General features: G+C 41.3%; 2 protein-coding genes across 2 annotated transcripts in view; both read right to left on the bottom strand. All coding sequences in view use genetic code 11, as the record gives it.

Annotated features, from left to right (window-relative positions):
- Positions 1-1,857: 1,857 nt before the first annotated feature.
- EGR_03277 (hypothetical protein) lies at positions 1,858-8,725 on the bottom strand (the record flags this gene model as incomplete). Its single annotated transcript, XM_024492526.1, has 14 exons — positions 1,858-1,896; positions 1,969-2,083; positions 2,437-2,473; positions 2,760-2,813; positions 3,636-3,788; positions 4,566-4,742; positions 4,935-5,228; positions 5,302-5,586; positions 5,659-5,851; positions 6,877-7,046; positions 7,196-7,388; positions 7,832-7,955; positions 8,234-8,264; positions 8,362-8,725. The coding sequence occupies 14 exons, from the start codon at positions 8,723-8,725 to the stop codon at positions 1,858-1,860; spliced, it is 2,229 nt and encodes a 742-aa protein (XP_024352927.1).
- A 482-nt stretch (positions 8,726-9,207) lies between these two features.
- The window catches only part of EGR_03276 (hypothetical protein), a gene marked incomplete at both ends in the record, with an annotated part of 38,864 nt that continues 32,851 nt past the window's right edge, over positions 9,208-15,220 (bottom strand). Inside the window, 11 exons of the mRNA XM_024492525.1 lie at positions 9,208-9,321; positions 10,351-10,539; positions 10,624-10,743; positions 12,104-12,279; positions 12,306-12,448; positions 12,595-12,661; positions 13,155-13,461; positions 14,296-14,533; positions 14,585-14,673; positions 14,709-14,828; positions 14,897-15,172. Of these exons, the coding sequence (XP_024352926.1) occupies positions 9,208-9,321; positions 10,351-10,539; positions 10,624-10,743; positions 12,104-12,279; positions 12,306-12,448; positions 12,595-12,661; positions 13,155-13,461; positions 14,296-14,533; positions 14,585-14,673; positions 14,709-14,828; positions 14,897-15,172 (1,839 nt within the window). The remainder of the gene's footprint in view (positions 9,322-10,350; positions 10,540-10,623; positions 10,744-12,103; positions 12,280-12,305; positions 12,449-12,594; positions 12,662-13,154; positions 13,462-14,295; positions 14,534-14,584; positions 14,674-14,708; positions 14,829-14,896; positions 15,173-15,220) is intronic.

The raw sequence follows: 15,220 nt of genomic DNA, 5'->3' as shown, positions 1-15,220 counted from the left end.
AAAGTCAATTGTATTCCAAGATTGAGGGCTAAAAATTCGACGCTGGTGAGCTGCCGAAAAGCACAATCAAGTAAATAGACGATGAGGGGACTTGAAATGTTCATGCGAGCAATCCTACCATCACAGAATTAATGCTGGATTCCGAAAAACAAGATGAGGCCATTGTTTTCTTCCACAGATGAAGATGAAGCACATTATTCAGGTTTAATGCTAAATTAATCTGTAAGGAAGGTGACTCTGGCAACTCTGACGATAATAACTGGCTTTTGGCGCCCATACGATCGGTTTGGTGACACCAACGCCCTGGCAATATCAAAGCTAGGGGCTCAGGTCACGGTGCTTTATTGCGTGCAGTAGTAGGTGAAAAGTGTGTCCTTTTACCTTTGTTAAAAGGCACCTCTAGACACAAGTCGTGATAAACAACGCGACGTGTGATGGTAAACAAATTTTTCCATCAAACAAGGCTTCAAAGCCAAAGGTCATCTACTCATTTTCGCGGAGGACTTCAAGCATAATTCGCACGGTCACGGGTTGCTCAGTTTTAAGGATGGTGGAACAGACAACCGCAGCTATTATGATGCCGTTCTTGTAAACACTCAGTCATAGCTTAGAACATCACATTAGTAACGTCTCATTGTCCTGCAATCGCACAATAGAGCATTTACGGACGCACACACCGGGTAACATGACAGCCTCCCACATTGATGACTAAGTGATGCAGGCTGCCCTTGGGAGGCTTTAGCCATATCGAAGACTCCGTCCGCGGCGAAGTTGCCTTCCGAGTGCTGGTGGCTTGGTGAGAGAGAGAGAGCTACACCAAGTAAGTAAGAGCATCAGCAGACTACATGAAAAAAGCAAAGGCAGCTTTTGGTTTCCAGCCTTCTTACATCCTTTTCTATTAAACCGTTCTAGATTGGTTTGGTCAACAATCTTTGAATTCTTGCCTCTTGACTACTGGTGACTGATAATGAAGTACCTTTATGAGACACGGTAGAGACACTGTTTAGGTTTTCATAACGCTGCTACATCGCATTTCGGACGAGAGTGAAAAGGCGTAGTCACAGTGACGAGTGTGCCAATGGTGTCAGGTGTTTGGACTATGAGAGAATGCAGCAAAGAGACGACTTTAGTGTGTTCTTGCTCCGAAAAAAAGATTTATATCACCGAAATGGGACTTGTGTAGACCGCGTGGAGAGGTGTGACGCCGAATTCAGGCCACATTAAGACCCTCATTAGTCTGTGGGGTTTCAAAACCAATCGCACATGAAATTTAGGAAAAATCCACCAGAAGACGAAGTAGTTTTATGTGATTTTAGCACGCCTAGGTGCCAGAAGACCATAACTAAATCATCTTAATTGCCAAAGTGCAAAAAAGTCTTAATCTGTAAAATTATGCCACGAAAATTGGCGGAATCGCGTACACTTTGAAACGCTTTTATCAACAAGTGGTCAAGATGATTAAAACTTTGCCTTGAGTGACCTAAATGCAGCGATCTGGCACCTTGTCCAACTGTGTGTTGCACTACACGCAGCGGCTTCGGACACTTCTGTACCTTAATAATATACGTTCATCTATACTACTTATTCCGACTTCAGTAGCGAATCAGAGTGTAAATACAACTTTAAAAAAAATGACTTAAAAGCTATTCAAAATCACCTTCATTATAAAAAATAAGCGTTTTGAGGTGACATCATTTAGGTAGATGTGATTTTTGAAATCCCAAGTCGAGAGAAAAAGAGAATTTAATGGAAGATTCACGAAATAATATTTAAATTTCACAAAGTCAAAGAATGGTACTGTGGACATGGGTACACAAATTTTAATAACCCTTTTACTAAAAACTATGACTTATGCATTCATCCGAAAACTGTGGTAAGTCTGCAGGAGGAGGATCTCTGAAAAGAAGTGCAAGTGGGTAGATTAAACAACTGTGGAGCTACTAAGTGGGGTTGTACCTAAGACCTCACTTTAACATTTTTGCAGCGTTTTTCCGGCGCCATTTCTGCAAAAGTATCCCGGAGGTGGCGGCTAGAAGAAATGAACCTGCACACCCGAAAACAGCGAGCAGGAGGATCTTGGTATCTACATGGAAAGCCAAACATGCCCTTAGTTGTTTGTTTTTTGGAGATGTTTCAAGTCCCTATGGTCAGGTGACTCGATAATTTGCGAATTGATGGTTCCTTTTCGAAATAAACGGCTACTGGTTAAAGTCGGTATTACTTTAATAAATCAGCAAAACCGCTAAAGAAATCAACTAGTTTTGCCAATTTATTAAAATACTTCATATTTTTCTGGAAGTTCTATTAAAATATGAAAAAAGTGTAAAGGAATTCTTACTTTAACTAGATTTAACTTTTCTTGAAAAAAAAAACTGGGTTACTAGAGTCAAAATATCCCAAAAGTGTTGATAAAGTGAACATGGGAAGTCCATAAACTTGCCAACTGTAGCAGTCGTGGAAGGAGGTTGTTCTTCTAAAAAGGAAAAAAATAAAAATACAGTAAACTGATTGGTCATTGAGATTCGTGTTGGTATTTTCTAATGCGATTATTGGCTCGTTCTTTTACAAAAAAGTCATGCTTGTCAAAAGAATTTGTTCAGATAGTTCGTAAAGTTGACTCAGAATTTCATAAATGGGGTTGATCTAAACCTTTTCTGTTCTACCAGAAACTGAACCATCGGAGGTGGCAATAAACTCTTTATTTCTCAAGTCAAGAGACAGGAAAGGAAGAAGTGTCTGCTAATTGCAGCTCGACTTACGTTGTGTGGTAGTCCACCTCGGGGTGCTGGTTGACACGTTGGTGGTCCAATACTCTGAAGAGATATTACAAAGGGTGCGCTTATTCAACCACTGTATCAGCTATACAATTCGTGTTTTTTTAATCAGTAGTATGTGTCAAATGCGTTACGCCTATGGAAGGCGGTGCAAGTGTTGGGAACCAGTGTGTACAGACAGAACGAGGGCGCAAAACCCAAGGACATAGACTTGTACAGCAGAGTTTGGGCACAGTGGCATGATCAGACCACTGACGGTTCCTACCATACTACCAAAGCAGTCATTCCAGTGCCCATTTAGTTAATCCTTCCGTGGAAATAGATACTACAATCCTTGCGTACAATGATTTGCGATTTCTGAAAGGTGCCGCAAATTGAGTACTAAAACAATTTTCTGCCGTTGACCAACTCAAAAGGATTAATTCCTGCACCAAATTAAGAAAGCGCTTCGATTTCATACATTTCATCATTCTGGTTACGGGATCTGGAAGATCGTGAACAGAAGAAAGAGGTGTTCTTTTCTTCGGTGAAACCAACAGTTCCCTTATAATTTGATAACGTTCAGCAAATTATGCAGAATCAAATCGTGAAATAAGCATGCCATTCATCAGTCATGTTGTGATTATCCCACGTTGACGTCCATATGCTGAGCAAATCAACCGACAGACTCCTGCTATAGACTGATTTTCAGCACATACACTTCCAGTCCACAATATCCAGCCCATGACATGTCGCTGTTCCCTCTCATCATTACTTCAGAGTGACAATTCGGCTTGATGGACAGAGGTGGTTTTAGGGCACAAGCGGACATCTCAATGCATGTGACCACATTAACAAGTTTATCAGTAGAACAAAACTAACCTGGTGGAGTGGGTTGAACGATATAACTACTTGTCGTATTGTAATTGACGGTGAATAGGGTTGTGACATTTATGATGTAGGTCTGATACGGCGTCAAATCTGTGAGAGTAAGGCTCGCTGGGCCAGTACGCAAGGCCTTTGCGGTTGGGGTGCCTCGAAGTCAACAAAATAAAATGACATCAGTAAGTCGGTGTGGATCAAACTATTAAAATATTTAAAAGCACTAATGAGAATGTTGTTCAAGCCATTTCAGGACAGCCTGCACCTCTTAGCCGTCGGTGTGGAGGGATGTCGCGTTACCCAGTGTGGGCTGACTTTTGAGACTTCCAAACGCCTGTGGCCGTAGATGATAATGCAGCATTCACCTTTGCCAGTAATGTATTTTTCCTTTTTGCAATGCCGTGATATGGCAGGTTATGCACAGATCGGGCGTCCACGGTTGGGCAGGTGGTCTACACACTAGCCGAGTTTTCAGAGGAGTGGTCACCGAGGCTGTAGATGGAGTATCACTACGACTGAACTGCCACTGATATGTGGAAGTATGACCATGTTTGACGAGTCCAGCACTTCTAAATGCTCTACTTCGACTACTCTTGAAGTATTGTGTGATAGAAAGTGTTCAAAGTTTGACATTTTTACTTACAAACAACTTCTTAGATCACCACTAACTATCTCATGCCTACGATACTACTATTGCCTACCGTCTCGATCAAGAATGTCTGGACTCACCTGATTGACGACATATGCGGCGGTTTTTACAAGAAGCAAAGGCAAATTTTCCCTAATTTCCATTCGGCACAAGATTAAAAGAGTTGAGTGACTCTCCAAGCACAAAAGAAACAGCATTGCAGCAAAAGATGCATTTAATTGGATGTTTAAATATTCCCTATTATGTGGCAGTAAAGATGACAAGGTTTCCTAAATACTCACCCATTTTTTTAACTGAAAAGGGTCCATCAGCTTCATTAAGGTAGAAGGAGATCGTGAGATTTGAATCGACAGTTACGATGAATCCAAGAACATCGGATCGGGGTACTGGGAGTAAATTTAAGCCCACTGTTCTCTCGTCAATTAGAATGATTTGAACTGGCGGTGCTTGTGGAAGATCTAAGTACAAATAAAAAAATTGTTTTTGACATGCTAAGATCCACATCCGTTTATGCATCTTGCATCCATCCAGCCATCCTGTACCCATCCATCCATTCATCAGTTGATATTAACAAACTTTTGTCAACGATACAATTTGAGAAAAAGTTTCTTAATTTTGTGTGTCTGCATGCCAAAGTAAGTGTTTCTTACCTGGAGATGGCACAAGTAGCTGGACAGGACTGCTAACACCGCCATACTTATCCATGAAGCCTTTTGTCTTCATCGCTGCTTGAACTGTGCACGACAGAACTCCTGGCGCAATATTTTCGAGAAGCGTATACGTGTCTTCCGTTTTATCACTAATAACAGCTCTGTTATTCTTGGCCTCACAACGCCATTCATAGTAGGGGTGTCGACCCGGCAGTGAAAGCGGCGGATTCCAGGTTAAATTCACTGTTTTTGGACCAATTAGCGTCAACTTCACGTCTCTTGGGGTTCCCGGTGCTAAGGAGGAAAGAAAAACAACATTAATAATGAAGAACTCATCATTATAGAACATTCATTTAATTTCCTTTACCTCCAGCATCGGTTTCAGCATCACCTAGGTGAATCCAAAAGGGCTTGCTTCCAGTACAGGTGCTTTCTAATTTGATGCTGTATATGGCTCCTGGAGAGAGGTTATCGAATGTCACCCATTGTCTGCCGTACAGAGGCTGCTGAACCTGCCTGACTGCGCCCGTGTTGTATGGATCCGCCTTCACGCGATAAGTGCAAGAAGAATTGAACATCAGTGGTTTTCCCCATTTAACTGTTACGCTATACCAGAAGACTGATATCTCGTGATGTGAGGGCTGCAAGGCGACTAGAAGGAATTGACAAAATGGAATTGCATTCAGCTTTGCTCCAGTTATAACAGGAGAAGAGGAAAACTCACAGAACTTAGGCATAATAATGGGGTAAACAGCTCTTTTCGTCACGGCGTCATTTGTAAACGCTGTGACAGTGTAGTTGCCTGGGTAGCCGAAGGGTGTTTTTGGAGCAACCTCGAAATGCATGGTCTTCTCCTGTTGAGCTTGTTGAATCTTGCTATACGGAATGACACTCCTGTTACGGTATTTTGAAAAATCCTAAAATATCCGTGTAAAAGAGAAGGGTATATGTGACTGATCTGTGCTTGCAAACATAAGACTAGAAGGATTACTGTGTATTATTTTCCACGGATTAAGACAATTAACGTTTTCCATATTTGGCTAACTGAACTGATAGACTGGAGTTTCGTCAATCTAATTTATGAAAATTTATATACTTTAATCCAGATATCCCCATCCAATAACATTAATGATGGGGGACCAAGGTCTAAAATGTCACAGAAGAAGCCTTCTACCAAGAGAGGAGGGTTATCAGGGCAAGTTTAAATTTCAGATGTCTCTTCACCCTCGTGGTCTGCAAAAGAGCAATTTGCAATGGGCTTAGACGGTAAACAAGTTAATTGTAGAGATGTTTAGGGCGATTACGAGGAGACACTGAATTACAAAGGGATGCATCTTCTTCAGGCTTCAAGATGCTGAGAGCCACCTGAATCAACTATTATGCAGCATTAAACTGGGAACCATGTAAAGTGGAGGTATGAGCAGAAAAAATGGATGGAGGAGTCGGCCTTGGTTCTACTTTCGGGGAATAATCAGACGAATGGTGCTTGTAGAGCAATGCAGCATGCCAAACTGCATTAAGAAGTACGGAAGCAGTGAACCTCACAACTTAGCCCAAGGTTAAAATAAAACTGTGATTCGATCTAAACCCATGTCAAGGCCTTCTCATCTTTATGGATAATCAGGGCGTGACATTCGCTCCTACAGCAGGAAGGTCACGGGGCTGCAGAGGAAAATGTTTAAAAATAGAGGAACTACGTAGCCGAGCGGCTGTTACCTCAATTACACACAAATCTTTGCGGAGAATTCAGCTTTTGTAGTTTAGCATAAGTTCATCACACCTTGACGCCATAGCGTTCCGTCTCTGCTAATTCTGGTAACACCTTAAAAGTTAAATCTGAGGCTTTTGAAAGTACGAAATTCGCAAATTCTTCAAGAAATATTACTGCTATGAAGCAAGTGAAGTTTAGCAAAAATGTCAGTAAGGAAGACCAAAAACTTACCCTACCGTCAATGACTTCGAAAACAATTGTCTCGTTAGTATGACTGAAAACAAAAGTGAAGTTATGGATCAATCGAGGATGCGAAGTCGGTGGACGGAAGGTGACAGTGAGGCGAGCAGTCTCGGGTGAGATCAGCACCAACCTCCCGTAGATATCGCACGGTGGATCAACTTAAGGACGCAAAAAAACAGCTTCAGTCATCCGAATGGTTGGTCGTGTAGTTTGGGTGCAAAGAAGTCAACTCTTTTAACTAGGCTATCTCCGCAAAATGTTTCTCTTTTCGTAAGTCAAAAAATACGTAACATAAAAGGATTTTTACGTTCCAAATCCGAATTGTTGGGAACTGAGTAGGTTCTGACATCGAACTTTGGAAGACCTTCAAGTATTTTGCTTGGGATAGCGAACTCAAGAAGGTTCAGTTTAGGAAGGAAATTCAACGGTCGTTTCTCTATTGGCAGAACAACTGCCAGTGACGCACGTTGCCCATTCTGGCAGAGATTCATTGCCTCGATCTAAGCAAATAAAACAGAGGGGCCCTTGAATCGCGGTTAAGCATAGTGCGCTACTGAAATAAGTAGAATGCATGCATTTGGTGGTAAATCAAAGCCCAATGAAAATGGGAATCCCGCAAAAAATACTTTGATAAAATTAGTTGGGCGTTACCGTGAAAATTTAATCGCGTGAATTATTAGTCTTAGATCAGGTTTGGGCGCATTTACAAGCTAGTCAATTCTAAGGTGGAGTTTTGAATCCCCACACACACCCATAAGAACTGCCTTGCGACGAAATAAAATTGTTCACTTGTTTTCATCAGTGGCAACGAGTGAGGCGTACTTCAAAGGCCAAAAGCGCGAATTGAATTAAGGAGAAAAATGTGTGAATATGCATAAATTCTATTCAGTCACTTACGATTGATATACGTTACTGAATTTTGATTGAGTAGCATCTTACATACCGTGTAGTTTGCGGAAGTCGCATCATATATGACCAGCATGCATTTCTCCGTAATTTGGTGCGTTAATACCACTACGTATGGACCATCACCGACCACACGAGCTTGAGAAATCTCCTGAACCGGTCTATCAAGGAACAATTAGGAAAGAAATTATTTACAAAGGAGTTTATATTTGTAAAATTGCGAATATGGATCAAACAAATGTCGGTGGAGAGAACAGTGCATCTTATGGCACTAGACAACGATAAAAGGGATTCCATTATCAAGACCTCATGACCCTGCAGTGACAAATTTACATCGCCGTCTCGAAAAGGTTAGTGGGATTCACTTTTGATGTGTTATTAAAGCCCCATCTGCACTTTTAACTAGGCAAAAACTTCAGGCAGGGAATTTTAAACTTACAGTGAGAGGTGAGAGCCAAAGAGAGGGCTACCTAAAAGCACAAAATCCAACATTAGAGGAATTAACTGATTTAACTCAGAATATTGCCAAGACTTTTGCGCATTTAATTCGAGCGAGAAAACACTCACCGCCCGTTGTTATGGTCGCGATGGCAGATACTCCCTTCATATTGAATTGAGTCTTCATAATGGCCGTGACTTGATACACGGCTTCAACTTGTTCAAGTATGACAGTTAGGTGTTCACTTTTCCCGGTGATATGCTTGGAGAAGTTTCTATCTCCAACCTTTGTAATGGTTACTGACAAATTCTGGAGGACATTCTGTGGACAGTATTGGCTCACAGGCCAGGAGAGACTCAATGATTTGCCATCTCTTCGATCGACATTTGCATGGAAGTGGCGTGGATCTGGCCACGTAATCGGTGGCTCTTCAGTAGATACACTCAGCAAGACACTGAGAACGATAACAACGACCGCACGCTTTTGCGGCATAAGAAGAAATGAGGATTCATTGTAGTGGGTTGCTGTAATTGTAGGCACGGGTGTCGAACCAATAAAAACATTTGATCGCACCAGACGGTCACCAGCCGCGTAGTACGAGACAAACAGCGGTGACAGTGAAGCTGCTTTGAAGTTAGCAATATTAAGTAATTAATAATTACTTTCTACTTTTTTATCGGGCTTAGGGAGTTGAGATACGCCAGCTTAGAGGAAAGACAAATCACACCTTCCCATTAGAAAACACTTAAAGCACAATACGGATGTCATTTTAGTAAGATTTTAGCATATTTTTGAAAAACTGGCCGCACAAGAGACCAGGGTGTGCGACATTCGCAAATGTCAATCAGTTGACAGATCCACGTGAAAGCCTTTTAAGAAGGAATACATTTGTTAAATAATGGTGCATTTGGTTTTAATAAGCCCATCAATTGAAGGGTGAATCACAGCCTTTAAGGAAAGCTAGGTAATCCATGTTAATCCAGGGGAGAGGATGCCAACTCGGCTGAAACGTATTCATTGTACTTGTCGGCCAACAACTCCAGGAAGTCTAAATTGTCAACGAATCGAAAGCCTTCAATAGGTTCTTCCTAAAAGTAGTGCAAAAAAAGAAGTTTAACAGAAAATAAAAAATAAGTATTGTTAAAGGGGGGGGGGGACTAGAATGAAGGATATTAGCTGTTTATGAAGCAAAGTTGAGTTACTTAAGTTTTCACATAAGGCAATTAGGCACTCGTCTAACCTCCGCTTTACTTTCTGAATGCAGGCAAGGGTACCATTCAAGTGGAACTGGAACTTTGAAGTTCACAAGTTCAAAGAGAGATGCTACCATTAATGTTGCATGAACGAGCAAGTGGCGACCATTTTCTGTTACTAATAACCGATACAAATTCCGTGAGCTTGTACAGGTACCACTAGTCAGGATGACAGGACAGGGCATGAGAATTCTTTTCTGAGAAGGCTCAAAATCTGTGGATATCTGCCTAGCACAGTAAAGTGATGTATCAAACCGCCCAGCGACATGATACATGAACGGTGTACAGGTACCAAACATGGCCGTGGGCCTGCGCAGCAGTAGCGACCCAGGTAGTGGGTGGCTGGCTTTCTAGTCCCCAGTGTCAACAGCCATTCTTGGCAACACCCAGACAGCCTCGAATGCCCTATCGGGGTATATCCTGCCATATGTCGGCATTGTAAAAAGGGAGAAACCTTCCGTGACAAGGACGAGCACAACAGAATCGTATACGAACGCAAACATTGAGAAGCCGGAGATGTGGACACACACTGGGTTACAAGGCAGCCCTCCACAACGACGATGAAGTGAAGTAGGCTGTCCTGGAATGATCAGCCATAGCCGAAGTCTAAGGCAGACTTGTCTAGCATGTGTCGTTTAATTGCTGAGGGGTAAGTACATAAACGCAGTGATATTGGCTGGAGGCTATACAAAAGTTCCCATTTGACTTGAATGTATCTCCTATTACAGAAAGTTATTGCCAAATTATGACAGATAATTTCATCTAGCTTCCGTAATTTCATATGAAAATGCATAATTTTTCACTTTTGATAGCTTTTAAATGCTGCTGCAGAGAAACAACTTCTAAACTACATTTTTAACGAACCAGTAACATAAGCAGATGATTTTGTGCTTGAAGAGCAGTTGTCAAACGTGTCGAGAGGTGTCGCATTATTGTAACCGCAGAAAAGACAATTATTTCAGCTCCATAGAGTAAGCAAAGCAAAAAGAAGTCCTGAATTTCGCTCCAATCTAGATAATTGAGATAATACTGTCTTAACCAGCAACGCAGCACCTAAAATTGACAAAAGACATTAATAGAGACAAGAATTATGTGGGAGGTTAAGGAAAATTCAAAGTAAATCTGTTGGTGAATTACCATTGAGGGTGAGTACCCGGACAATTGGAATGTGTTGTAGAGTTGAGGTAACTCAGAAGCAAAGACCACTTCAAATACATGACAAATTGTGTAATGATGAGACGAGGGCATCTCCACAGGCTAAAAAAACAATGCCTTTTACGCTACATCCTTAACTCCGTGATACAAAGGTGTTTAAAATATGAAAAAAGCCAAATAGATAAAAGATTGATGACACAATATGCAAAAAAGTAGAGAGAATTGAAAAGCCCCTTGATCTATGGAAAACGGGAAGACCAAATCATATACTGTGACATGTTTGATGGAACCTTGTGAAGGAATTGGCTGTTGGTGCTCCGATGAACCAATTTTACAAGAACAAACACAACCAAGCTAAGCAGAAGCTCTAAACATCATTCGAGACCAGAAAAGTATCCTGGAATTACAAAAAAAATTATCTATTACCTTACCTAAAACAGTTTGATGAACCGCATTTTTATTAGACGATCGATACTACTGAAATCCAGTAGCAGTAATCGATTCACTCGAAAAAAGGGCTAAATTACTGGCCGGCGAATTTACTATTTGAAGGGAAAGTATGTACATTTTCTAGTTTAATATGACTTCTAAACCCTCCTACCTTCTCCCTTTTCCTTTACCGTTTTTATTCCTTACAGTTTTATCAGAGCCAGACTACTTATTTCCTTCAGAATAGTGGGATTAATGTTTTCAAATAGCATCAGCAAAGTTTAAACCCATTTTTAAATACCAAATAACATTACAATATGATATTCCAGAGGTGATTCCTCTTTCGAAAGGCTTATTTTGTCTGTAAAAGCAATGTCGGGGATTGCATTGATGATAACGATAACCAAATCTGAGGTGTAGACGACCAAAAATATTCGAACTCGACAAATGGACACTAAATCCAACACCTCAAAAGAACGCATACACAGTAGATGGTTGGACTTGTGAGGATTCACTACAAAAGAGTAAGCATGTCTACTTCAGGTCTTGGCAAGTTCCACGACGACCACTACTAAGCGACGTGAAGTTTTAACAACTTGAAGTCGATCAAAATGAAATGCTTGATGTATAGTTTTACAACCATGAAACCTATTCTTTATGCAAGACTTAAGCCATTGTGATTGATGAGTAAGGCGTGGTAGTTGCAGATTGTAAACAATCCTCTCTCAATGCAGTTTTCTTCTAAGGATGCCAAATTGGGAAATTTTAGCCAATCCACCATCATCTCTTCTATGAAAGATATTAATCACATTCACACCGATCCATGGGAGGGTGCACTATACCCGAGGTGAAAGTGGCTATGGGGAGTTTCGGGAACAACACTCGAAACAAGAATGGGACCATGAGGTGGAAACATTTGCTAAAGTATGCACAGGCAACATCTGAATGTTGCCGATCTTGAAGTATCAAAGCGCAAAGCTAAAGTTAAGTATATTAGAAGCGAAAAAAAAGTAAGAAGGAAGACGCAACTTACAGAAGGGGCCCATAAGTAATGCGCAAGTGAAGTATCTTGAAATCGGTTGAGAAAGTCGACTGCACGAGAGGTGCTGCCATTGAAGAGTAGAAAAATCAAACCCACAAACCAATCAAACGGTCTGAAGGTTTCACCGCTCATCTGATGCTTTTCTACATTTCCATCGACTGTGGTAACTTAACCAAAAAATGATATGTCTCACCATTGTTGGGATGTTGGAGGTCTTTTTGAGAGACTCTACTCAAGATTCTCAAGCCATCAGTATATGCTAAGAGATCAGCCAGGTCGTGTTTTCGGCTACTGGGAGGAACTGTCGTGTCCAGGACGTGAACACGGCATCCATAACTGAAAGAGTGGATTAAACGATACCTTTGCAACTGAGAATGATCGTACCTGAGTTGATATGTTTTAAAATCAACAGTAAGCCATACGTAAGTAAAATTGGGAAAAAGATATGCTACATATAATGTGCAATAGCAACAAAAGCTTACTCAATAACCAACCCCATGGCAGTTTCTTTCCAAGTAGGCGTTAAGGATGAGTCGACATTTGGTGGTGCTAAAATGGGAAGTTTTTTATGAACCCTCGAATATGCATTCCTGTAGCACCTAAAAAGCGTTAAAAATAATCGTCTGCTGACAAAAATTCCAAACAATAAGGTGAGGTGGATAAAACACGAGCATAAACTGATCACTTTGTAAATGCAACTGGTGCCAACTTATACGCGGATATCTTAACGAAAGGTCACATTTCCAGGAGAGAAAATAAGTTAAGAAAGAAAAATTAATTATTATGAGCAGTTTTATGCTTGGAAGAAAATAAAACTAACACGGAGAGGAAGTAACTTGTTTCCGACTTGACATTGCACGAAGACAGGCATCAAACAAAGACCCGATTTCTAAAAGAGTCAAATTCGAGACAAGCGATCCAAGTGATAAGGCAACAAAAGTTGTTGGGGTTTGTAACCACATCAAGGAGAAAACAAAAAGGCTTTGAAATAAATTTGTGTTAACGTAGCCACTCTAGGTGGAACATCAAAAGAAATCCCTACCTGGAATCTGTTTATTCATTTGTGGCAAAAATTTCGTTAAGTTTCTTATCTTCACTCGCAGACGTGGAAACTTGAAGAAAATTTGATTCTCCGTTTTGCATTGACCGTTGATAGGGTGTATGAGACTCGAAATGACAATACTGACTAGGGTAGCATTGGTCGGTCGCTTCAAGTTCATTGGTGCAGGTTCAAGGTCATCCACACACTGAGGACAATTGCTAAACTTCTTACTTTTTTGCGTGTATTTCTCCAATTGGTCGGAATTCAGAGCTGTCACGATTGGATATGGATAGGGATCCGTATTATGCTGGAGGATCGAATAAAGGGAACTAAATATGGAAGCTAAATTTAGGTGCCTGTCATTTTCTAATCAGAAGAAACAGTCCAACTACACGAAGCATTCGCATAGAATTGGCATTGTCAGTCTTTCAGCTATCAAGTTATGCTACGTAGCGATGCAACACCCACTGGTAGGTGGGGCATAGCATCACCGGTGATAGCCGGCCTTCGCGACGTGGGCCAGTCGAGTCGAGGCACCGTGAATTAAAGTGGCGGACAACACCGTGAACGCTCTAAGCCTGGAGACTTCTATAGAACACTTTTAACACTATCCGATACGATTGAGGGGTACCATAGTGGCTCAGTTGTAATAAGACACAGACATAGCTCTACATCCGCTGATGTTGATTCCACCTGTAATGATTCCGTTGCCCACCCCTATCCCCTCCAGCTGTTACTGTGAATATTCAGTTTGACGGGGAGTGGAGCACTTGTCTAATCTTCTGGATGTCTAATAAACGAATTTACGTGAGACGAACATTTCTGACACAATATCGGTAAGGCAGCCTATGCTGGACAACATGGCAGCTTTCCTCAGGCCATCCTCCTAGGGTGGTTCAACAGAAATGACACTTCCCAACGCTAAAGCCACTTTGTGAGTAGTTAGACAACTGTGTCGAGAGACAAACTACGGTTTCATCATCTTGAACTGGGTCCTTTTCCTTCACGAACAATCCTTATAAAAAGCCCTATTATATTATCTTATTAGTAAAGCTACATCAAATCTGTTGTATTTCAAGATGTCTGCAACTGCAATCCGACTAATTAATGAAACCAAACTATTCGGGGATTAGCGACCAACCTCACAAAGACTGCGGGGAGGTAGGTACCGTTCATTAGGACCACCAAGGATTGAACATTTCACAAGAAGGCGGTTTCGTTCAATTAAGCCTTCGTCTATTAGAAACCGACCATCTACTACTACTGCCTCCTGATCCAAACTGTTTTGTAGTTGAGCGTTAAGAAGCATGCTCCTTATGCCAAATTGCGATTCCAAAAGTAGAAATGTATCCAGGGAAGAAACGATAGCACTCAAAAATCTGTAGATTCATGCAAGATTAGATTAGAAGAAAGGAAGTAAGTCGACCCACCGCAGACCAAAAACCCGGGTTTCATCTGGACGGCAAAGTTTAGCAAGTTTTGTGGCGGAATCTAACATGACAGCACGGTCTATGAAGGCCTGAGATGGAGGAAAATTAGTCAAACGTAACTTACAAGCAGGAATTTTGGAATAGTTTGAAAGCTTCGACCTGACACAATTCGACTGGAATCCCTCGATAAGGATTCAAAAACTGCAGTGAAGTTGGCAAACAGATTCACCAGTCGATTAAAAGGCTAGAAAATACATAAAATGACTGGTTCTATTCCAAGTTGTCAAATGACTTTATCGAAAGTCGTCTAACCTTTTGAATCTCTGATTCGGGTAAGTCGGAAGGAAGAAGTGCTCCATGATCCCGATAACCTCCGTCATCCAATAAATCATCTAGGGAAAATTCCATATCTTCGTCTCCTCCTTCAGCAAGTGCTGTGCCTTCAGTCTCACAACCTTCTAAAAGTTTCCAAACTTCGAGAAAGCGATGTTCTACAAAGGAGGTCTTCTCCAAACTTCTGAACCCCTCAGCACATGAGGTGATTTGGCTGACCAGTAGATCGGCTTCGAGATATGAGTAATTCTGAGCCTACACGAAAATAAAGCACTTACAGCATCCTAAACTTTGCTAAAATTT

This window comes from Echinococcus granulosus (assembly GCF_000524195.1).
Source record: "Echinococcus granulosus chromosome Unknown EG_S00017, whole genome shotgun sequence".
Lineage (NCBI taxonomy): Eukaryota > Metazoa > Platyhelminthes > Cestoda > Cyclophyllidea > Taeniidae > Echinococcus > Echinococcus granulosus.
The sequence above is the reverse complement of the archived record's forward strand: the minus strand, read 5'-3'. Positions and strand labels throughout refer to the sequence as shown.